A 25,146-nucleotide genomic window follows, 5' to 3' on the forward strand; every position below is an offset into this window, starting at 1 on the left:
ACATTCAGATTAGATATTGGTGAAACAGAGGTAAAATTACTTACAGACTTCTGAGGCACTCCCCGCCTGAGCTTTCTGAAACCAGGTGTCCAAGAGATCCCCCTTTCTTTGCTTCTAGTCATCATAGTGGTGACCACACTGATCACCTGTGTGGGGGATACCAGTATAACTAGTGAGTTCCCTTTTCACTTGCCAGCCAGTCCCAGGCCTCTACCTTGCACACTGATCCCTGGAAACCTCCCTGCAACAGCCAGTCATCAGGGTTTTTATTAGGAGTCCAACCATGACCCTGGACTCCAGAATGCCCCAACACTGCACCTGGAAGAGTGTACCTTCACCAACACCTGCCATAGTACCCTTCAGAGACAGAACCCCAATGGATTATGCTGTATTCCTGCCTATTGTGCTTAATATACCCTGTTTTTCTACCCTTACACACCATTGGGTCACATTTAGAAAAAACACTGCATCACTTAGCAGTGCAGAAACCATTGCAGCTGAGTGGAGCAGTGAGACAACTGATAGACATGCATGCTTTGCAGTGATTAGCAGTGTGTAAACCAGCCAAGCAGAGCAGAGCAGTGTATAAACATTTTCATTCGTTATGCTTATGTGGTGCTTAGAGGATCTTAGCAGGTCTAAGTAAAGCTTTGCAGAGTGCAGCGGGACAGAATTTAAAAATAATTGTCATAATTTGTATTTCAAAAATAAATTATTATTTTCCCTTCAATGCATTCAAACCCTGCACCTACTGCTCATGAGATCATAACGTTACCCATTTAGCTGCAAGAATATGTGGACTTCTGTAATACCTTTACATATACTTCTGAGTTATGTATAAGAACTGCTGAGCACTTCACCTCACTGTGCAAACCCGCTCAGTTATGCTTAAACATGACATTTAATTAAATAATTAAATACATCTGGTTTCTAATTTTAGATGTCTGGCAGGTCTCTTGGCAGTGCTTAGCATTGCTGTGCTCTGTGCTGCATAAAGCAAACATGCTTTTTAAAAAAAATAAATGAATAAAATAATAACATAACATTGAAATAATACAATTGGACAGTGCAGGGAATGCTGTGCTCATCTGCAGACTCAGTTAGCACGATACTCCCTACACTGATTCAATTACCATGTTCCATTGCTCTCCCTTGGCAATTCACAATGATTACTATGCATGGCGTGCTGCCAAGAGGGAACCATGTACACGGGCACAGTAACATTCCATGCAGGCTCTACATGGATCCTTCACCAATTTTATTAAATCCTGGGGAATTACTTAATGCTGTGGTATGAAGAGAAAGTTATTCCATTATTTTAAAATAATTCTATCATTTTGAATAATCAAGAATCTCATTTTCTTATAGAATTTAAGTTGATGAAGCTATTGGTCTAATACTATGCATTGACTTATTAGCGATATCCAGTACTCCTCAGTAGGTGACCATAAAATGTTTGGGGAAATATGAGCTTAAGGGTAAACTTTAATGGTAACATTAAATGCAAATTCAGCAACAAATGTGAAAAAGAGCAAAACTAGTTTAACTAAATATTTTATTTCATTTATCAGGATGCAGTTTCATGGCCCAATATGACACTTTGGATTTCATATTTTTACATAGGCATGGACATTTAGGGCACAACTGGCTTGTTTAAGTAGTACCTTTCAGTTGTTAAATGGAGCAGATCATTAGTCCAAGTGGGCCCTTTTCAGGCTGAACCCGGTAGCATTACCTGGTTAACTGACTTGTCAGAGTCAGACAGCCAAATGAAGGCAGAAGGAATCAAACTCCGGACTATACAAAATAACCTGTTAACACTGCATAGCCTTGATCCTCTGCAATAACTGTCAGACTTGTACATCATCTCCTAATGTGTTCAGATTCTGAATGCACTTCGAATCAAGGTATGTTTTATGTATTCACTTTCCTTATTTGATTATTTTTGCCATACATACTTTTTTCGCATTTAAAAAAAAGTGTTTGTTACAATAGATATAATATTATGGATCCAGCAGTCATGGTAATTGCTGTTATAAGCTTGAGAACTATAGATGTCACAATAAATCTCGCTTTTATTACATAGTTAGTTTACAGACCTTATATATTAGGCAGTAGGACCTTCAAGCAAGCAATATAATAACAACAATGCAACAACTCCTCCTCCTCATAACCCTGGCAAGCCCACCAATAGTTCCCTCTCCCCACTGATCAATTAAATGAGAACTATGGTGCGTAAAATACATTGAGAAATCCAGCAGCATCAAAAATGAGGACTCACATGGACTTTACCCAAAATTCCTCAAATTATTTTAAAAAACCCTCTTTAGTTTAGTTATTTTTTCACAGTTCCATATCACTTCTCCTTCGTGTTAACTCACTTAAAACATCCTGCAACTTCATTATAATGCAAGGGAAGTAATTGTATAAAGAGCTGATAGCTCACATTATAATATCAAGGCTACTGTTTCATTCTTCTCAGTTAACCTACAGAAATGCTTATCTTTTCTTGTGGGCCAGAAATTCTCCTTGTCTCTTCATAGCGTGTATTATTTATTTAATTAACAGTGAGGTATTTAAAATATTGGACATTAAATTAAACTGTTTTGCACAAGATAACATCAAGCACAAAATGATTCAAATTGAGGACATTTTTAATGATGGTACAGACAAAGTGGATATTAAATATGTTCAGTAGCTGCACTAAAAGAAAAAAATGAGAGGCTTAGTGAACAGTAAGGTTGCCTATCTAAAATAATCATCTAGAAAAAATAACTTTACCTAAAACTTTCAATCCATGAACTTGAAGCTGTACGAACTATATCTCATAATATTGAATATGAACATCAAATTAAATCAGTATAAAACAATTAAAACAAATGATCTATTATGGATCTCTTGGCATGAATGTAAAATGTGTGTACTTTATTTTGAATAGGCTCAGAGATACCTTCTAAATTATTAGCTGGACTGATTCAAATTCAACATCTCCCAAAACAATTCTATCAATTAGTCATCACAATAAAACCTATACCTCTATTGAGAATATATTTCAAATGTTCTGTAACATTTTTAACCCTCTCTGCAATGAAAATTCATATATACACCTACAAATACACATTACACAATATCTTAACAACCTGCACATTCCATCTCTAAATCCATATCAACAACCTCTCTGAACTAAACCAGTCACACTCTTTGAAACTAAACACGCTATTAAAATCTCAAGAAAGGTAAGGCTTCTGACCCTGATGGCTACACATCGGAATTTTTCAATGTTTCACTGATAAACTAGCTAAAATACTGGTAAAACTCTTTAATGATATCAATATAAAATTACTTCTAATCTCTATCTGAATGACTCCAAAATAATCCTAATTCACAAACCCATTATGCTTATTAATTTCAACATCAAACTATATGCAGCAATCTATGCCACCAGACTTAAATCTGTATACCCTCATGTAATCTTAGCATAACAAGATGGCTTTATTAAGTAGAGACAAATGGCTGATCAGACATTAACCCTGGAAACCCTGCTTGCACTATGCAAAAAGTCAAAACAAAATATTTTCACCCTGGCAATTAATGCTTCTAAACTATTTTACAAAAGTGATTATAAATGCCTATTCCTAAATCTGAATAAGTTTAGCATGCCTGACTATTTTATTAAAGCAATACAAATTCTACATCTAAATCATTTGACTCGGGCAGTTATAGACAAATTTATATAAAATCAAATATCTTTAAAGAATGGAGTAACACAGTGTTGTCCCCTATCCCTCCATATGTTCAACATCTATGTCAAAACTCTCTTTCTCTACCTCAACCAGAAAACCTACTATAACATCCCAATAACCTTTAAAACAAAAGCCCCACTTATAGCCTTTCATATGACATTTGCAGATACCTTACCAGCCCAAAGTCAGACCTTCCTAAGATTTTAAATACTATAAATATATTTTCCAGATTCTCAAATTATAAACTAAATTTACACAAATCATCTCTTTTTCCTATAAATCAAAATTATGATTGCAATGATATTATCAATGCCTCTAGAATAAAACTCACTATCTCTCTATAATGCTTGGGTATTCCCATGCATCAAAGCTAAACTTTAAATAACTGATAATGGCCAAATAAAGTGGCACTTTGACTTTCTTGGACCTGGATGCCATGCCCTTACTTATAAGTTGGGCAACATAGAAAGATTTTCTTACTAACTTGGCCAAAGATTTATCAAAGACCAGATTACTATGTATGCTCCCAGATCCTGGACTACTGGGTCAACTCTCAGAGGTCTCTTATTGATGGAGTAATTAGTCTAGGTGGCCATTTTCCCAAAAGGCAACATAATGCATTTCTTGCCATTGAGTTTTAATCTGTGACATTGACACACAGTCATTTGTCTGCGTTATACCCTCTTAGCAGAGGTGGTCATATCAATCCTGACTTCCTGGGTCCTGTCTGTGAGTCAGCTGGTAATCCAATAAGTTATGTAGGGGTTTATGTCCAGTATGATGAGTTTGTCAACTATACCCGAGTGGGGTATTATACTGAATGCATTAGCCAGATCAATGAAGATGGTATGCACTGTTTTCCCTTCATCCATTGACTTGGTAACCTTCTGAAAGACATCCATCAAGTTTAGTAGACATGACTTTACCTTGAGAAATTTTGTTGTTTCCAGTATCTGAAGGCTTCCTATATCTTTGTTGATCATATCTATGATAATCCATTTCATGATTTTGCATATTAGACTAGCTGAGTAATGGGTCTGTATTTTCTGTGGTCGGTTGATGGTCCAACCTTGTAAAGTGGGATAACCATTACAATCCTCCATATCCTGGTGCAAAGCCTACTTTTAGGCTAAAGTTAAAAAGTGAATCAAGTGGTCCTGATAAGTTGTGTTTAGGAGGCATCTTGGAATATTGTCGGGGTCCCCTGAGGTTGAGCTTTTGGCCTTAGTAAGTGCTGCTAGTACCTGCTCCCTGTTAATAACTGGGGGTTATGCTAGTAAGTAGTTCATAGGGGGGGGGTGGATTGGGGATTGATGTCTGAGATGAATTTATCAGCCAGTAGATAAACTATGTCACTCTACTCAGTGAAGGTGGCACCACTGAGCACCAGTTTGGCACACTACTGTGTGCTGCCTTTGAAGATATGGACATAGCTGTAGAAGGCCATGTGGCTGTCTCTACCTTGTGAGGCTATCTTGACCTTGTAATTAGCCTTGTTTCACTTAATTAGTTGTCTTATTTTCCGGTTTACTTTAAATAGAGATCACATATCATTATGAGAGTTGCTTTTCCTGATTTTAGCCATTACTTTTTTCCTTTTGTTGTATATCCTTTTTAGGTTAGGATTCCACCAATGTGGTTTGTTTTTAGAGTTTATTTTTGGCTTACTTCTAGTTGGTACTTAAGCCATTATACACCCATTCACATGGTTGTAAAGGGTCTCTGTGAACAATTCCACACAGGTTGCTGTGAACTTGGAGTTAGGAGGGGCATTGAATTTTGACATACTATCACTTAATAGGATATAGGTTGCTTTGGAATAGCTCCCAAATGTTACTTGGTTGGCTGAAGTCACAGAGATTATTATTATTTCAAAGGACACAGCTTTGTGTCGAACTTCACTAATGAGGATGTGACGTGGGGGTAGGAAGTGCTCTCAAATTTGGTGAGTACCAGGTCCAGTATGATCAAACCTCTGGTGGATGGTCAGAGGTATTTATGTTAATAAAGTCCAAGAATATTTGTACCTGACAGTTTGAGGCAGTCGTTTCCCAGTCTAGAGAGGGGTAGTTAAAGTCTCTCATGAACAGGGTATTTGGTTTAATGGTGAATGTATCCAGCAGGTCTAGATAAGATCTATTGCATTTATGTGACATAGAAAGTGATCTATATAGCTTGCTACGATATTTGCTACGATATGGTGTGGGACTTTGTCTATGGTGATTTACATGTGGATATACTCCAGAGCATTGTCCTGTTTAACCAACCTATGCGTATATTTGTTGCTAAAGTAGAGTGGGAATCATCTACCTTTTGTCCCTCTTTGTGCAGCTTATGGTCTAACTGTGTGGAGGCACTGAAACCTTCTATTACTGGAGTACAATCCGTGGATTCAAGCAATGTCTCTGCAATGGCACAGATGTCTATATTCTCCAGAGTGAGGAGAGCTTGCAGGGTATGGAGTTTCTTGATTAGGCTCCTAGAATTGAAGAGTAACATCTTTAGATTTCTTCAGCTGTTATTTTTTATGCTGGTCAGTTTGCCAATATGGCATTGCCAGAAAAAGATTCTAAGGGGTGAATACAGTTTGGGCTAATATTTGGAAGTTGTGGGGGCAGGTGCAGTTGCACAGCATTCTTTGCAAAGCAATATGGTTTGTTAACCATGTCCTCCCATACCTACAAATATTGACTCCCCCTCGGAAAGACACCAGAAACTAAACAAATTACTGAAGTAAATCATATTTGTTTTGTGCATACTATGGATTCATCCATGGTAAAGGCAGAATGCTGCTCAAAGCAAGGCACATGCCTGCCTGAGACACATCATTAGAGATATCAATAATGTTTCAGTGAAGTACATCTCAGGTCTTCGACATCCACATAGATTATGACAGAATCCTTCTGGTACCTGTTGTGTATTGCCTTGAGTGCATTTGTAATTTGACAGATCCTAGTTTCAGAAAAGCAATGGACTGTTATTTTTTCCTTATTCGGTCTGGTGTCTGGGGCATCTGTGTGTCATACAATCGAGTCCCATATGACAAGAGTCCTGGGCAATGGGTTTCTTGCCTTATGGGCTTTGCTCTTAGGTCTCAACTGGGTGTAGGCGTACGTGTGGTGTTTTGAGTTGCTTTTGTAGAGTGCTTAAGAGATTGCTGAACATAGTCTTTGCTGTTTATAGGGTTAGGAGGTCTTTGAGGTTTGTAAAGATTGCTTTTTTAGTGCCTCAGAATACGTTGGTCAATAAGTTTGGTGGACACTATGTGGTGGATGTAGTGTGTGTATTCTTGGCAATCTTGTTTGGTATGTGAGATTTTTCTCTCCAGTGAAATTGCATATATGCATTTCTCGTATAATGGGTTTGTTTCTTTAAGGATTAAATCAAAATGCTTGTCTGTGAACATGAGGCAATTGCTACATTGTCTCAGGGTCTCCATATTTAAAAATGTGGCTATGGCGAAATTTGGAAATTGCACATCTTTGTTTTCCAGACCCGTATTTGGGCAAGCTACTGTAGGTTGTGGATTAGGTTATCCAGAGGTCTCTGTGGGTGGACCCTGAGGTTTGGGATAAAACTAGGCTATATTGTGCTAAGATTTGATAGTAGTGTTTTTTTAACATGCAAACTAACTGCTCTAAGCTTGTCTATCTATCCATTTCAAAGGGTAGTCTAATGGATACATTTTCTATTTATGTGTTTGCATCTGTACTGGGCTCTGCTAAGCTCTTGATGTAAAAACATAAAAAAAAAAAAAAAACAAATTGAAACTACATACACTAGGAAATTTCAAGTAATAGGGACCTTTAAAATTATTTAAAGGCAAATCAACAAACAAATCAAAAATAAAGCAGTAGCACTCTAAAACTTTTAACTGAAATGCAAAATAGCTCTTTTATCTGCCAAAAAATGTAACAAGGTAGCTGAAGTGGAAAACAATGAAATCAATCTCTTATCTGCTAAGGTTAGAGCAGGATTAACTCATGACCACCTAAAAGTGTGAAAAGGGAGCCAACCAGATGGGAGATCCAGGAAAATAAGCAGAAGACAATTTGTGGTAAAGGAAATTTACTCAAGAGCAATACTGGTTTGCTGGGTGGGCACTCAGTATATTGGAGCTACGGAAAACAATGGTGGGAAGATCACTTAAATAATGTATACAACAGTCAATAGCAATGAAAGAGGTAAGAGGAGGGAAAGATGTTGGAAGGCAGATTAAGTACTGGAAGCCAGAAACTGAAGCAACATGAAGCACACTTCCTAGACAAGGATCCAAAGGATCCAGTTACATAAAGCCAATACTGGGGCTATTTTCCGATGGTGAGAATTTCCAAAACTTTAGCTTAATTTCTCAGTTGAGGCTTGGGCAAACACAAAGAAAAGAGGAAAAAAAAACAGTAGCAAAGTAAACAGACAGGCACTGGAATGCAACTATAAGCAGGTAAATGATAAGCAGAATATAAGACTCTATCAGCAAAACTGGAATATAAACTGCTATTTAAATATTAAAGCACATATACTGGAGCAGAATTCTTAATACTGCCAGTACTGCAATCCTACCACAGACTGACACCATAATATGCAGAAATTTACCAGCAATGCTGTATACGAAATGTTGGGCATCGGGCTGGCACCTCGGCACCGTAAAACTCCACTGCCAGTCATGAGCGGACAGGTGATTCGCAGTGGCGACCCTTAACCGGGAAAAAGCCAAAAGAAGAAAAAGAAGCTGTATATGAAAAAATGCTGTAATCAAATAGCAAATAAAGTTAAATCTGGCAACAGTTAATGGTTCTGCCACAATTGGGAATAAAGCTATGAGATTAAGGGCCAGACAGGGTTCAAAATACACATGGCAAGCTTTAAAAAATAGTTCAACTTATGGATATAGAAGTGTAGTATAATGTATAAACAGAAATTTACCAGTAATGCTATTTATAGAAAATTCTTTAACAACTGACTAAATGATGCTCATATCTCAAATATTACAGATGAACCGGATGACCATATATCTTCAAGACCTGTGGTCCTCCTGACCATTATCTACAGTATGTCTTAGCAGAGCCAGTCCACCAGAAGAAATGAGATGCCAGTACATTGTCTTTTAAGGTGAAAGCTAATCCATCAAATAAATCTTTTAAGACTGAGTGCTGGTGTCTTCGGTGTTCATTGTTCAAGATTAAATGTTTAGTGTGTATCAAACTCTGAGCCACAATAGAGACATTAAATAAGTTAGCTAGCTAGACTGAAATTCCTGTTGTCAAACCAGCAAATAATAAGTGCTTTGAATATATGGAACCTAGAGGCCTTCCTGATCTCTGTGGGAAGATGGTTCTACAATTTCCCAGCCCTGTGAGAAAAAGAGCTTTTCCTCAAAGAAGAGTGCCACACTGACATATTTGCAAAAACAAACAACAAAATACTTCTGGTGTCCTGACTTTGCTGAATGTATTTAAGACAGGATAACTTTACAGCCTCAACAGCCTCAGAACCCATGGTGTTCTTCATTGTTATCTACAAGATATCATAGCAGATCTAGTCATCTTTAAGGAGAAATAAGACAGGAGGATTAGCTATTTTAAGACATCCTGTAGGTAACAATCAGGAGCACAACAGGGCCCAAGGCTCTCTATTTCTCTTAAATTTTGTCAATCCTTCTCTTCACACTGAAAGATGTTCATGTTTGATAACAGTGACAACTTCAATCATAGTGGAATACCACTGACATTTTATAAAATCAAAAACTGTGGACTGTGCACTCTTCTGGCAATAAAGAGCCATGGAGGGACTTACTCTGTCAGCTGAAATGACAAGTGCACACACGCACACACACACACACACACACACACACACACACACACACACACACACACACACACACACACACACACACACAAACACAACACACATGCACACACACACTCCATAGTGCCTAAGCAGAAGGCTTTCTCTGCAGTTTGTGTGTGTGTTTGTAACTTAACCTTAATCACCATGCTACATGGCTGTCATAGGTTCATAGGTTGGTACTAGGCTATCAGCCCTAGGCCCTGTACAAGCCTAGCCATAAAAATTCCCTGGCTGTTTCTTCCCACAATATTTACTTCCCTGGACCCCTGTCTAACAGGGTGACTGACATGTTCCCCGGGGTAAATTTCCTATGTCCCATCCAGTCGTCAAGCTTCCTTTTGAAGAGGGTCAAGGAGGCATTCTGCTTGACATGTATGGGTAGTCTATTCCAGAGTATGGGGATTTGCTGGGTCAGGAACTGATCCCTCCCGCATGTTTTGTTCATTGCAATAACAAGGTTTAGGTTCCTGGAGCATGTGGCTCTTATGGATTGGGATTTCTATAAGTGTAGTATGTCCAACAGCTCTGGGTTTGACATGACCTTGTATGTTAAGCAGAGATCACCTCTGAGTGGACGATATGTGACAGAGTATAGCTGGAGTTGTTTTAGTCGGTCAGCATAGGGCATCTGCTTTAGGCCTGTGATTCTTTTAGTGAGGTGTTTTTGTGGCCTTTCCAGTTGTTGCAGATGTCTTGTGAGGTACATACCAAATGGAGCATTGTACTCTATGATGGGTCTAATGAGGGATGAGTACAGTGGGACAATGACCTCCTTTTTTCTGGATGTAAAGCCCTTAGTGATGAGGTATGCCACATAGAAAGATTTCCTGACTGCTGTGGTGATGTGGTTATCGAAGGTGAGACTACTGTCCACTTGTGTTCCTAAGTCCCTTATTATAGCTGAGTGGAAAAAGCTGTTAAGGAAAAAGTCAAGGCTAATTACCACAGAGGCTCTTGATAATACAGCAGCAGTGACAATAGCATTGAATCCTAGAGATCTTAGATGCAAATCCCAAATAAGACTGAGCATTTTCATTTCATTCTTTTGACTCTCTCACCTGAACTAACACTGATAGCATGACTCTGGTCAAACCTCCCTTTAGCAGTGTACTCGTAGGAAAATCATTCATTAAAGTCATATCTACAGCCAGGAATTCACTTCTTGAAGATTTAAGGACCCATTAAGAATAATCAGCATGGGGTAGAGCCAAGATGGTGGCAGTGTAAGAGGTCTCTTGTGAGCTTTGCAGTTATTAATATAAAATAAAGAGAAGAAATGAATTCTACAACCTAAAACTTGTTCTACTTGCTGTTGAATTACTGTATTATTCACTGGTTGTTAAAGATTGCTTTAATGAAGACAACATGCTGTCAAATTGTTCTCTTATAATCAACCTTAGTACTTACAAATTAATTAATTCAGAGTTTCCTCAGGAGAAATGGCTACAAAAAGGATTTCCAACAAGTCTTATCTATTTTACAAGATTTAACCTTCAAAATGAATAACTCTCAAATAAAACTGGATAAACTTCAAGAAACCAGTCTCAAACAAACTGAAATAATGAGAAACATGATTGAAAATCAAAATTCTACTATCAAGGAAATGGAAACAGCTTTAAATTACTTAATAGGAGAGTTAAAGAAGAAATCCAAACATAATTCTTATTAAAACAAAATAACTGGTTATAAAACAAGACAGAATATTTGAGAAATAGAGAAAGGATATGCCGTGAAGACTGGCAGAGAAGGGTGAAGGCTGCCAGCCTAGCCAAATAGAATTTGATATATAATTCTGGCATTTGTAAATATAAATGTGAAATACAGGCTTGTTTCTTAAATTAAAGAAAATACTGTAAAATGTTGAACTTCAAGATTGTAACAACATTGCCATCTGTTGTAAGGAAAACTAAGGCAAGCATTTCAAATCTTTCCTTTGAAGTTAAAATTATTTCATATCTATCCTTTGATCTGTAGAGCTTGGAGTCAGCCTGTCTGGGTTAGAACATTCTTTCTATTGTTTTAACTTAAGGAATAATTACTAGAGTGTACATGTGAAATTTCTGTTATTGCTGTAGCTTCCTGAGCAGGTGTTAGCTTGCTAAATAAATCAGCCTGTTGGCCTGGGAACCCCAGGCTAAGTGTCAAAATTATGTAATGTGTATACTGGGAAAACCTAAGTGTCAAAATGATGCAATCTGGGAGGGCCCAGCAGAAATGTTTGTTACTGATTTTTAAAACTATTGCTCAGAGAGAGACTGTAAGCATTTTGATCTTGGATATTCAACTCATCAGCACTGCTTATGCTCTATGTAAGTAAGTTACTTTAGAAGCATGTTTTCTTGTAGCAATAGTTAGGAATTAGAAATGATTAGACTAAGTGTTTTTCTGTTATGTCAGAATTGTACTACTGAATTATTTTAAGTTTCTGTGTGCTCTCTGAACTCTTGAATGGCACTGTGGTGTAGTATTGTCTTGCATTTTAGTATTTATTATTAAATATTTTTAAACCCTTTTCAACTGTGGCTGGTTTATATAGAGATAAATTAAGGTCTAGAGTACATTGCATACTTATAAGTGATCCTGGACTAATCCCTTCCAATATCGGATAATAATATTGCACATTAATAATTGGACACCCTTTTAAGGGCCTTTGGGTAGCTGATAAGTATTAGCTGGTGGTGGCAGTCAGGTTATAGGGGCACAGCAGAAGAATCTGTGTCAGCCTTTCCCAGAAGTGTCTGCGAAGTTGTATAAATACTTACCTCAAAGTGTGTGTGTGTGTGTGTGTGTGTGTGTGTGTGTGTGTGTGTGTGTGTGTGTGTGTGTGTGTGTGTGTGTGTGTGTGTGTGTGTGTGTGTGAGCTACTTGAGCAGGGACACGAATCACTAGTTGGGCAGAGAGGATACTGGAGATTAGCTTGCCAGCTAGCCTGAGATCTGGACCCTATACCTGTGCCAGTGAGGAGTATTACTGGGAACTAGGAGAGCAAGGGAGCAACTTGCCCAGACTGACTGTAATGTCTGTGTGCTCTTAAGGGAAATTGCACTTTACTGTGTGTATTTGTTATCCATTCCTCATATATGAGAGACCCTCTCTGGTGTTAGTGGTGAGGACTGAGGCTCCTTGATTGCTGGGCCAGGGCACAGGCGTCACATATTAATTGGTGGTAGTGGTTGGGATATCCACCTCACATATTAATTGGTTTGCAGTGGTGGGATCTACTTCACATACTAATTGGTGGGAATTAGTGGAATATCCACATCACATATTAATTAGTTGGCAAATAATAATTGGCTTGTAGTGGTGTGGGTAGAGTGAATCCTGTAGCTTATGTGCAGTGATCTCTGAAGGTGCTTTCTACTCTAAAACAGCCACACAGTGAATACTCAGAGTTCAGATCAAAATTGTTTTATTTCTTTTGTTAGCTTAGTTAGTCAGGGTGAGCAGGCAGCATGTCAGCATAAGAATATGGAAAGCTGACAAGGAGCCAGCTGGTGGAGATGCGCTAGGCTAGGGGACTGGTGCATGGAAACCTGACTAAGGCAGACCTCATTGCAGCCTTCATTACAGCTGCATCAGAAAACAGCATCCAGGAGGACAATCAGACTGGCAGTGGAGATACAATATCCTTGGAGAATGGACAGCTCAACCTTTCTGCAAAGGACAATCAAACTGGCAGTGAAGATACAATATCCTCTAAGAATGGACAGCTCAACCTTTCGGCAGTGGACTTAAAAATTCAGCTGGAGCTGAAGAGACTTAAGTTGGAGGCCATGCATTTGGAGATAGAAGCCAAAGAAAAGGACCGTCAGAGGAGGCATGAGAGGGAAATGCTGACTCTTCACCAGAATCATGGAGGTAATGGGGAAGGAAGTAACTGCACCCTAGAAGCACAACAGGTCAGTAAATTTCTTTTGCAATTTAAAGGGGGATAATTTTGATAGTTTCATTCATGTGTTTGAGAGGGAATGCAAACAGTATAGTCTTGACCAAAGGCTCTGGGTATGGTTCCTGAACCCTTACTCCATGGTAAAGCTGTAACTTTTTTTGTCAAAAATGCCTAATGCTGTCTGTGTAGACTATACCGCTGTAAAAAAATGTATTTTAAAATGTTTTAAGCTAATACCTGAAATGTATAGGAAAATGTTTTGTGAGCATAGACGCAAGGCAGATGAAACTGTGTGTGAATATGTTGCTGAACTGAGCACATATTTTCATAGCTGGGTGAGTGAATGGCATCTCACCACTTTTGAAGGGCTGGCAGACCTTTTGGTGAGGGAACAAGCCCTTAGCACTTTGCCTAAGGACATGAGGATCTGGTAAGCTGATAGACAATATGCTACTTCAGATGAGTTGGTGAAGAAGGGAGACCTACACCTGGCCAGCAGGGCAGCCCTGCACAGGAAGGGGACCCCCAGTACTGCTCATGGGTCTAAAGGAACCCATGGTGGGCAGCACAGACTGTCCCAACAGAATCAGACAATAATAGGGAAAACCACTAGTCCAGGTACACATCCAGGAGCTAGGGTTAAATGTTTTGAATGCAACCAGTGGAGCCAAGTGGCATACAGGTGTCCACGGAGGCAAGGTGGGGAACCAAAGGTGAGGGAGCCAGTAAGTGGGAAAGACAAAATGCCAATAGTAGGTTGTCTTGAGACAACAGGGGTACTAAACTACCATTCTGCAGATGTCCTGAGAGGGAAGGATTTAGATGAGGCAGTATCATGTGCTTATGCAGTTACACGCAATGAGGCTAGGAGACAAGCATGTGGGTCTGGTAGGCTGAGGGACACTCAGACAGACTGCATACTTGCAGCCAGGACTTTTGAGGTGGCTTCTTCAGGGAGGGAGCTACTCTGTAGCAGTGAGACTGAAGGTAAGCCACAGCTGCTTGTGGGTACTGATGTTCCCTTGGACAGGGCAACTGCAAAAGTAGAAGTGAGTAGTAGTACCCAGGCAGACAGTGAGGCACTACTGTCAGAGGATGCCAGACTTCCTGTGGAAGGGGAGCTAGGAAGGGTTACAAGGAGAGAGTTGAGACAGGCCCAGCTCTCAGACCCTACATTGCAAGGCCTGAGGCAGGTAGCTAAGGAGGCACCTGATGCTCAAGGAAAGGGGGAATCTGTATACTGGGACAAAGGGTTACTGTACAGAGAGTGGACCCCTGAGAGAGGGCTAGAAGGTGAGAGAATACAGCAGTTGGAAGTGCCTAGAGCCTACCATCTGGCACTTCTAGCCATAGCCCATGATATTCCCTTTGCATGTCATATGGGCATAAAACATACAAAGAGGCATATTATGCAGATCTTCTATTGGCCTGGAATTTCCAGAGATGTAACAGGGTACTGCAGGACCTGTGAGCAGTGCCAAAAGGTAGGCAAGGCAGGAGAGAAGGTGAGAGCTCCTTTGATACCTTTGCCTGAGATTTTAAAGGGTAGCTATGGATATTGTGGGTCCTCTGAGTACCCCAAGTTCTACAGGGAAAAAGTATATCCTAGTGGTAGTGGATTATGCTATATGATAACCTGAGGCGGTGGCTTTGTCCTCCATTGAGGCAGAGAAGGAGGCAAATGCTTTGTTAAAGATTTTCAGTAGGGTAGGTTCCCAAAAGAAATACTGTTTGACAGAGGTGCCAATTTCATGTCAGACCTGCTGGCTTGTACGTGGAAGTCCTGTGGGGTGAAGCACATGAAGACCACCCCCTACCATCCCCAGACTAATGGTCTTGTTGCGAGGTTAAACTCTACAATCAAGTCCATGCTATGGGCATTTGCAGATCAGTTTAATAGGGAGTGGGACAGATATTTGCCACATCTGTTATTTGCTTACAGAGAGGTTCCCCAGGAATCCACAGGTTTTTCACCCTTTTTAGTTGCTCCATGGGCATAGAGTCAGGGGACCTCTAGATTTAATTTGAGATGAGTGGGAAGGTGAGTGCGAGTCTCACAAGGATTCTGTTGTGGCATTAGTCCTAAACCTCAGGACAAGGCTCAGGGAGCTCATGGGCTTGACCCAGGAGAACCTGGCAGAAGCCCAACAAGAGAAAAAGGTGTGGTATGACATGAATGCTCGGACTAGAGAGTATGCTGTGAGGCAGCAGGTAATGGTTCTCGTTCCTGTCAGACACAACAAGCTGCAAGCAGCTTGGGAGGGTCCCTAAAAGGTGGTAAGAAAGGTAAGTGATGTTAACAACATGGTGAAACTGCTAGGCAGATGGCAGGGTCACAAATTATACCATGTTAACATGATGAAACCTTACCATGATAGGGAGTCCCTTGTGCTGAGCATTTGAAGTGGATTGCAGGAGGAGTCTGAGGGATATCTGGGGACTGATCTCCTTAGTGAGGCTTGGGCTGACACCTCAGTGGAAGGGGTGGCAATATCCCAGCAGCTATCTCCTACCCAGGTTCGAGAAATCAGAGTAGTGTTGCAGGAATTTGGGGACATGTTCATTGGGAAACCTGGGTGCATCCACCTGGTGCAGCACTAGGTGGATACAGGACCCCAAAGACCTATTAGGCAGGCACCTTATAGGGTGCCTGAGAGAGTCAGACAGACTCTGAGGGAGGAGGTACAGGAGATGTTGGAACTAGGGGTGATACAAGAGTCCAACAGTCCCTGGGCCTCCCCAGTAGTGCTGGTGCCAAAGAATGATTGCAGCACCAGGTTCTGTGTGGAAAAAAGGAAATTAAATAGTCACACAGAGTTGGATGCTTACCCCATGCCTAGGATAGATGAGGTTTTAGAGCAGCTGGGTGGGGCTAAGTATCTTATCACCATTGGTCTTACCAAGGGTTACTGGCAGGTGCCCTTGACTCCCAGTGCTAGAGAGATGTCAGCCTTTCTGACTCCTTTTGGCTTGTATGAGTAAACAAAGATGCCCTTTGGGATGAAGAATGCCCCAATGACTTTCCAGAGGCTGGTAGATCTTATCCTAGCAAGAGCAGGAGGGTTTGCCCTTGCTTACCTAGATGATATTGCCATCTACAGCCATTCCTGGCCAGAGCACCTTCAGCATGTCAGGGAGGTGCTGGGCAGACTACAGAGGGCAGAGTTGACCATTAAGCTGAGCAAATGTCAGGTGGGTATGACGGAGGTCTCCTACCTAGGACTTAGAGTGGGGAGTGGTAAGATAAGGTCAGAACCTGCCAAAGTGGAAGCCATTAAGGCATAGCCTGCACCTGTTATTAGAAAGCAGGTAAGGGCAGTCTTAGGGACAGCAGGGTATGACAGAAAGTTCGTCCCCAATTATAGTACCATAGCTGCTCCCCTCACAGACCTAACAAGGAAGAACAGGCCAGATAAGGTAATGTGGACCCCAGCATGTGAGCAGGCACTCCAGAAGCTTAAGGAAGCTTTGGGAGGATCCCCTGTGTTAGCCAGTCCAGATTACAGCAAAGAATTTGTTGTGCAAGTGGATGCTTTGCACCATGGGGTGGGGGCTGTACTTAGCCAGATTTCTTCAGAGAAGGAAGATCACCCAGTGGTTTATCTCAGTCATAGGCTCCAACCCTGGGAGGAATACTCTGAAGCTGTAGAAAAGGAATGTCTAGCCATAGTGTGGGCACTTCAGAAACTTCAACCTTATCTGTATGGAAAAAAAATCACTGTAATGACAGATCACAACCCTCTAACATTGTCAAACACAGCCAATCAGTAAAATGCCAAGTTGTTAAGCTGGAGCCTGGGGTTACAAGCATATGATATGTCAGTGCAGCACCACAGTGGGATTAGCAAGCCAATGCAGATGGGGTCTCAAGACAGGAAATGGGGTGAGGTACACTCAGATAGACCTAACCCTCTCAAGTGGTATTTCCTCAAGGATCACTTGACAAACTAGCTTAAGTTATCCAGGGGGGGTGTGTGTGAAGACTGGTAGAGAAGGGTGAAGGCTGCCAGCCTAGCCAAATAGAATTTGATACATAATTCTGCCATTTGTAAATAAAAATGTGAAATACAGGCTTGTTTCTTAAATGAAAGAAAATACTGTAAAATGTTGAATTTTAAGATTGTAGCACCATTACCATCTGCTGTAAGGAAAGGTAAGGCAAGCATTTCAAATCTTTCTTTTGAAGTTAAAATTATTTCAAATATATCCTTTGATCTGTAGAGCTTGGAGTCAGCCTGTCTGGGCTAGCACATTCTTTCTATTGTTTTAACTTAAGGAATAATTACTAGAGTGTACATGTGAAATTTCTTTTATTGTTGCAACTTCCTGAGCCAGTGTTAGCTTGCTAAATAAAGTAGCCTGTTGGCCTGGCAAACACAGGCTAAGTGTCAAAATGATGTAATATGTACTGAGAAAACCTAAGTGTCCAAACAATGTAATGTGGGAGGCCCCAGCAGAAACATTTGTTAGTGATTTTAAAAACTATTGCTCAGAGAGAGAGTGTAAGGAATTTGATCTTGGACATTCAACTCATCACCACTGCTCATGCTCTATGTAAGTAAATTACTTTAGTAGTATGTTTTCTTGTAGCAATAGCTAGGAATTCAAAAAGATTAGACTGTTTTTCTGTTATGTCAGAACTGTACTACTGAATTATTTTAAGTTTCTGTGTGATCTCGGAACTCTTGAATGGCACTGTAGTGTAGTAGTATTGTCTTGTGTTTTTAGTATTTATTATTAAATATTTTAAACCCTTATCAACTGTGGCTGGTTTATGTAGAGATAAATTAAACTCTAAGTACAATGTATACTTATAAGTGATCCTGGACTAAGCCCTTCCAATAAACCTTCTTTGCTTAAGTTACACTACTGTTGGATAATAATATTGCACAGTAATAATTGGACATCCTTTTAAGGGCCTTTGGGTAGCTGATAATTATTAGCTGGTGGTGGCAGGAATTACTACAGTATAGTCTGGGTATAGTGGCACAGCTGGAGAATCTAAGTCAGCCTTTCCCAGGAGTGTCTGCGAAGTTGTATAAATACTTATCTAAAAGTGTGTGTGTGTGTGTGTGTGTGTGTGTGTGTGTGTGTGTGTGTGTGTGTGTGTGTGTGTGTGTGTGTGTGTTTGTGTGTGTGTGTGTGTGTGTGTGTGTGTGTGCGCGTGTGCGTGTGTGCGTGTGTGTGTGTGAGCTACTTGGGCAGGGACATGAATCACCAGTTGGAGAGAGAGGGTAATGGAGGTTAGCTTGCCAGCTAGGCTGAGATCTGGACCCTATAGCTGTGCCAGAGGGGAGTCTTACTGGGGACCTGGAGTGCAAGGGAGCAACCAGCCCCAGACTAACTGTGATCTCTGTGTGTTCTTAAGGGAAATTGCACTTTACTGTGTGTATTTGTTATCCTTTCCTCATATATGAGATGCCATCTCTAGTGTTAGTGGTGAGGATTGAGGATCTTTGATTGCTGGGCCAGGGCACAGGTGTCACATATGCAGTTGAGAATATCTGAGGTTTCTGAAAAGTTTGAAGGAGAAAATATGATTTCTCTTCTCACATCCTGGATCCCACAAATTTTAAACCTACAAGAAGGCTTCTCATTTGGTATAGAAAGAGCTTATCAGTCCAAGATCAATTGTCATGAGATTTCTTCCTTTTTTAGATAAATAACTTGTTCTAAAAAAGCTTAGACCAAGTCTTCTCTAAAAATGCAACATAATTTATTCAGATTTGGCAATGATTATTCAATAAAAACTCTAGAAAGGAAGAAAAATTCTGGCCAATAATAAAACAGCTTAAACACAACAATGTTGAAGGTCATCTTTTATTTCCCTGCATGGCTTAAAATCTTTCACTTGGCAAGCGAAACAGGTTTTTATACAATACGAGAAGCAAGGCATTTTGTCTCAAGTCTTGAACTGTCCTCCTGTACACAAAAAGACATGGATTATACTACTATTAAAATGAAAATACATTTTGAAAAAAATAGTTCCTTGAGATAACTGAAAAGATTTCCACACCAAAATTCTTCAACTTCAGAAGAGGTCATGAAATATGTAAATATATATGTATGTTTTAAATTACACAATCTTGAATACAATTATATATATATATATATATATATATATATATATATATATATATATATATATATATATAGTAGTTCTTCATTTTTAAAATGCATTTAACTTTACAATGTTATTGCTGATATAAATATCTTGCTAATGTTTTATTCATTTTCTACCAGAATTTTCAAGGTAAGCTTTATTTGTTTTATATTAACCATCTATTATTTAGTCTATTACATTCTCATACTTCTGTTTTTATTACTATAGGTGTCAAACACAATCAGTCAGTAGTATTATTATCTAAATGTACACTACTATTGATCAACAATGTTTTCTTAGAAATTATTTGCACACTTAGTATTTCTATTTACCAGACATACTAACAGCTGTCTTATAAATTGAAAACAATTAGTCAGTTATCAATATATTTTAGTTCAGTGTTTATAGATATGTTTTTTTTCCTGATATCAGTTTTGCTGGATTTATTCTACTTCTCTTTCAGAGAGATTACTTCATTGAAGCAATGGTCAAAAGATAATAGTTTAAGACTGAATGTATGAAAAATGAATGAAGTATGTTAAGATAATATTAAATAATTGTTTTTGCTTAACCTTTTTCATGTTAAATGTGAGCTTTTTGTTACTTAATGGGAGAATCACTTTTCAGTGTTACATGTGAATAAAATACTTATTTCTATGATTTTGCAGACCTTCAAATTACAAATCAGCAGATGTAGCAGAATCAGTCTTGGAAGGATTTATGTTTTCCTTTGTTCTTTTGAATTAATCTTAGTTGAACCTTGGTGCTCTTATTTAATTACCTGCTAACAGAGAAGGAGTGAGCTTAATGCAGTAACAGGTTTGTATTACATTAAAGACTATGGTTGATAAACAATAAAATTAAGAAGTATCTTCTTCTTCTTTCAGCGTTAGGGGTTGCCACAGACGATCACCTGTTCCCTCATGATTGGCAGTGGAGTCTTACGGTGTTGAGTTGCCAGCTTGGCACCCAACCTTCCACAGAAGTCACACACACACACATGCGCTCAGGCCTAGGGCCAAATTAGAGTGTCCAATCCACCTACAGCATGTCTTTGGGACATGGGAGGAAACTGGAGCACCCTGAGGAAACCCACGCGACCACAGCTGGGACATGTAGACACCACACAGAAGACACCTCAACCGGAGAACCACTTGCTGTGAGGTAGCAATGCTAACCGCTGCACCACCGTGGCCACCCAAAAAATATTACTATAATATTACTTGGATACATTTGTTTAGCCATCTTCTTTATACTCTTTGGAAGGGAGTGAGTTTTCACTATTGTGATTGAATTGGATAGGTGTTTTTGTGATTGCGTGATGCTTCATGTTGTTTATTGTTGTGAGTGATAAAGATAGAATGTTGAAGAAGTACTTATTTTTTTCTCTTGGTTATCATGAACAATCTGTTGGTTAAATCTTGATGCCTTTATTTTGTTGCTAGTAAATGGAAAAGGAGTAAGGTTGCAGTCAGAGTAGTGATTTTGATTGGTCACATCATTTTTTAATATTCATAATTTTGAGATTACAACGATAATGAAGAGGGAGGACTTTGGCAGTGGTGGAGGGTTCTCGACTTGACATGACTTGAATCTATGAATAGCCAGAGTTATTGTTCTCCATTGTTGTCAAAAAGAAAATTAATTTTATAAGCATTAAATTTAACCTAAATCAACCTGGAATGCGATCACTTCTTTGACTGTATTACATGATGAATTGCATTTGAGTCTATTTGATGGTAGTCATCATGAAAGTATGCTCGAGTGACAGTCACTACTTATACAGATATACCCTTATCTGAATTCCATGCAGTTCAGGACTGCAACTGCATTTAAATTTATTTTTTTATGGGATGTAAGGATAAGGAATCCCACCCATTTGGAACTTCTTTGATAAATAATTAGTTCTAATTTATACTCACACTAGTCTTAAGTGTATTGGAATGTAAGTCAAGAGAGTGTGATGAGTGTTGCCTCAAATTATTGTAGACACTATGGAAATGCTTCAGATAGTGCTTGTGTTCACTTTTTATGCTTTTGGATAGGATTAATGATTATCCACCAGCTTTTTGGAAGATTAGATTTGCTGCTTAAACTTCTAGTATTCGCTGACTAATTATGAAGGATTTTTGAATAGTATATGCTATTTGTGGTTGGTACTGTCAGCTGGACATTTTTTTTGAATACCTGCATGTTGTGGTAGAATACAAAAGGTAATTCTAGACAACTACCCTAAATAATGCTACAGCACCTGCTTCTAGGAAGAATAGCTAGTTACCTAGTCTTTGAGAAAACAGACTAGCAGGAATTTCTTGTACACTTCTTGGACGTCAGAAATTAGAAGCTGTAGTAAAAAGAAGATATAAAACAGGACAAGTACTTCAGCAAGAAAAATAGCCCATAGGTATAAGGATGTGAAATTACAGTGTGTGCGTAGTTCTGCCTGACAGATTAAGTACTTCTGCTTGTTCTGCACAACTCCTGGGTTCTGGAAATTTCAGACATGTTAAGTAAACAGTAGTGTATAACACCCTGAAAGGTTTATTTTGAAAAAGGATAAAATCACCTCTGGTAAATATTTACAAAACAAAAACAAAATGCAAACTACTGCCATGATTGTTGTACTACAAGTACTTTTACACTGTTTTTTTTTTTTTTTTTGTGTGACTTTTTAGGCACATGCACACATAGTAAATACAACACAATGACAAAAGAGAGAGAGATGTTCAAACAAAATGATGATTTCCAAAGTACCTGTACCAGTTGTTTTTGATCTGAGGCATGACCTTTCGTTAAGGTCACTCAGGACCCCTGTTAGCCAGTTTGTGTTGGATTTATTGCATTCACATTCCATACTTTCTACACTTCTGTTTTCTGTATACTTGTGAGGAAGCTGTTCTATGATTTCTTCATGCGTGTACTCCTGGGAAACTAAAGAATAATTAAATTTTCATTAAAAATGTATTGCACTATAATGTCCTTCACTTGCACAGTATGTCAGTAATAGGTCCTTGTAAATTGAATATGAATTAGCATGTCTACAAATAAGTACCCATCAAAGATTAATTTCTCTGCCTTGTGTCACATGAGTACCAGGACAGATTCCAGCTCTGACAAAGCCCTGGATTGTGTTAAGCAAGTAAATGGACAGTGAATGAAAAAAAACAGCAATACTGTAACAACAGGTAAAGGTACTTCTATTTATATAAGTTTTTATTCTAGTTTAATCAGCGAATTTTAAAAGAAGTCTTCAGTATCTGAAATGATTCTCATTCAAGAAGCAAAATATAAAAAAAAATAATATTTTGGAGATAATTTAGTAAAGCCAATTAATTAGTACAACAGGAAACAGCGTGGATTCTTTATTTGTAATTGCTTCCCTAAGGAGGTATGACAGGTTTTGATGGAATCTAGTCTTTGAAAAGGGATGATGGAGGTACAATGAAAGCTCCTGAATAAATTGCAATATACTTGTACACAATGCAACATACAATGACCTGAGCAAATACAGAAAATAGCATTTGTCTTTGGTCTGCACTATCCATTGATTAATTCATAGCAACCTCATTCTGACAAAGGATGGTATTCAAAGTCATTGCTCTTGAGTGTAAAGGCAATCTGTGCAGATCATGCATGAGTGTAGCTTCACAGCAATTCAAAGAGGCCAGCTGTGTTTAGGTGCATCCATTTCTTGTAATCAAGTTCTTCAAGTGAACAATTAATGAGATGTAAAAGAGAACAACCTCAGAACTCCATATACTAATGAGTGTTATTTGCATCTACTTAAGATTCATAGAATTTTTTTAGGCATTTTAGCATTGTGCACAGAGGTGTTGTAAAAGGTAAAGTTGCACCCTTTTTATTTGCTTTGCAATTGTGAAGATGCTTGCTGCAGTTGCCAGCCTAGCTATTTCTTGACGTGACCTACTTGTCTTGGCTGAACCAAAACTGCATGCATCCAGCAAGGTACAGATAGAGACAAAAATTATTGCATTATAGCTATGCTGATTAAGAAATTCTTGCTTGATTTGAAGTGGGCAGGGACATTGAAAGGGCATGAATGAATTTGCATGGCCCACAGATGGGAACTGGGGGGGGGGATATCTGGCCATCCTATATCTAAGGGTACTAAGGTATAGTCCTCACAATAATGCTATAAGGACCTTCTAGAGGCAGACTAAGGACAGTATGGGTATTTCACTGGCTTCTGTCTCGAGGATACTTCAGCACTTCCTAGACATATTAGTTGCACATGTGGAATGGTGCATTTATCTGCCAATGTCAACTGAGGACCAAGCCAGAACCATGCTTGCCTTCTACAAGATGTCAGATTTCTATTAGGAGCTTGGCACAACAGATTGTGCCCATATTGCCACTAGGGCCTCATCAGGGCCATGTTGGGGGGTGGTACCAAAATTGGAAGGGCTGCCATTTTGACTACTGCAACATAGTGTGTGATGTATGGGGTTGCATCACTAGCATGTTGACCCAACATTGTGAAAGTGCCCATGATTCTCATATTGGGCACACAAGCTCAATTTACTGCTCCTACCTGCATGATATGATGTCCCAAGGTCATCTTTTGGGTATGTTCATAGGTTCATAGGTCGGTACTAGGCTATTGGCCCTAGGGCCTATATAAGCCTAGCCAAACGGTACCCTGGCTTTTGCCAGCCAAGAAAATTATTTTCCTGTGCCCCTGTCAAGCAGAGCCACAGAAGTGATCTCCGGGGTGAATTTCCTATCTCCCATCCAGTCATCAAGATTTTTCTTGAAGAGTGCTAATAAGGAGCTTTGTTTGATATAGATAGGTAGTTTGTTCCAGAGTATGGGAAGTCTCTGGGACAGGAATCTATCCCTCCAGCATGTTCTGTTTATTGTGGTGACAAGTTTTAGGTCCCTAGAGCGTGTAGCTTGGAGGGATTGGGATTTCTTTAAATGGAGCATGTCCAACAGCTCTGGGTTTGACATAGCCTTGTAGGTTAGGCAGAGAATGTCTCTAAGTAGGCTATATACGACAGAGTAAAGCTGGAGTTTTTCGAGACGGTCTACATAGGGCATCTGTTTAAGGCCAGTAATCCTCTTTGTGAGGTATTTCTGTGGCCTTTCCAGTTGTTGTAGATGTCTTGTGAGGTGCATACCAAAAGGGGCGTTGTACTCTATAATGGGTCTAATGAGTGATGAGTAGAGGGGAACAATGACCTCTTTTTTCCTGGATGAGAAATCTTTGTGATGAGGTGTGCCACGTAGAAGGATTTCCCGAATACTGTGGCAATATGATTATCAAAGGAGAGATTAATGTCCACCTGTGTCCCAAGGTCTCTTATCACACCTTCAGTGTTAAGTAGACTACTGCCTATGTGGTAGTTCATGGGTACAGAGTTTTTACCAAAAGGGATGACAATGCAATTTTTGGCATTGAGCTTGAGGCCATGGCTCACAGGAGTCCGAACATTGTAATATCAAACCCATATGTCCGAAATGTGAAAATAGCGAAGCTGTAGAACACCGATTTTTTTTCCCAAGGAATATTATTAATATATATTTATGTCAGTAGATATATA

General features: G+C 39.3%; 1 protein-coding gene across 1 annotated transcript in view; it reads right to left on the reverse strand.

Moving 5' to 3' along the window:
* The window catches only part of LOC122807984 (C-type lectin domain family 1 member A-like), a 369,777-nt gene that overhangs the window by 243,188 nt on the left and 101,443 nt on the right, over positions 1 to 25,146 (reverse strand). Inside the window, exon 3 of the mRNA XM_044079006.1 lies at positions 22,337 to 22,513. Within this exon, the coding sequence (XP_043934941.1) occupies positions 22,337 to 22,513 (177 nt within the window). The remainder of the gene's footprint in view (positions 1 to 22,336; positions 22,514 to 25,146) is intronic.

This window comes from Protopterus annectens, chromosome 8.part0, assembly GCF_019279795.1.
Source record: "Protopterus annectens isolate FY-2018-M chromosome 8.part0, PAN1.0, whole genome shotgun sequence".
In the NCBI taxonomy this organism is placed as follows: Eukaryota; Metazoa; Chordata; order Ceratodontiformes; family Protopteridae; genus Protopterus; species Protopterus annectens.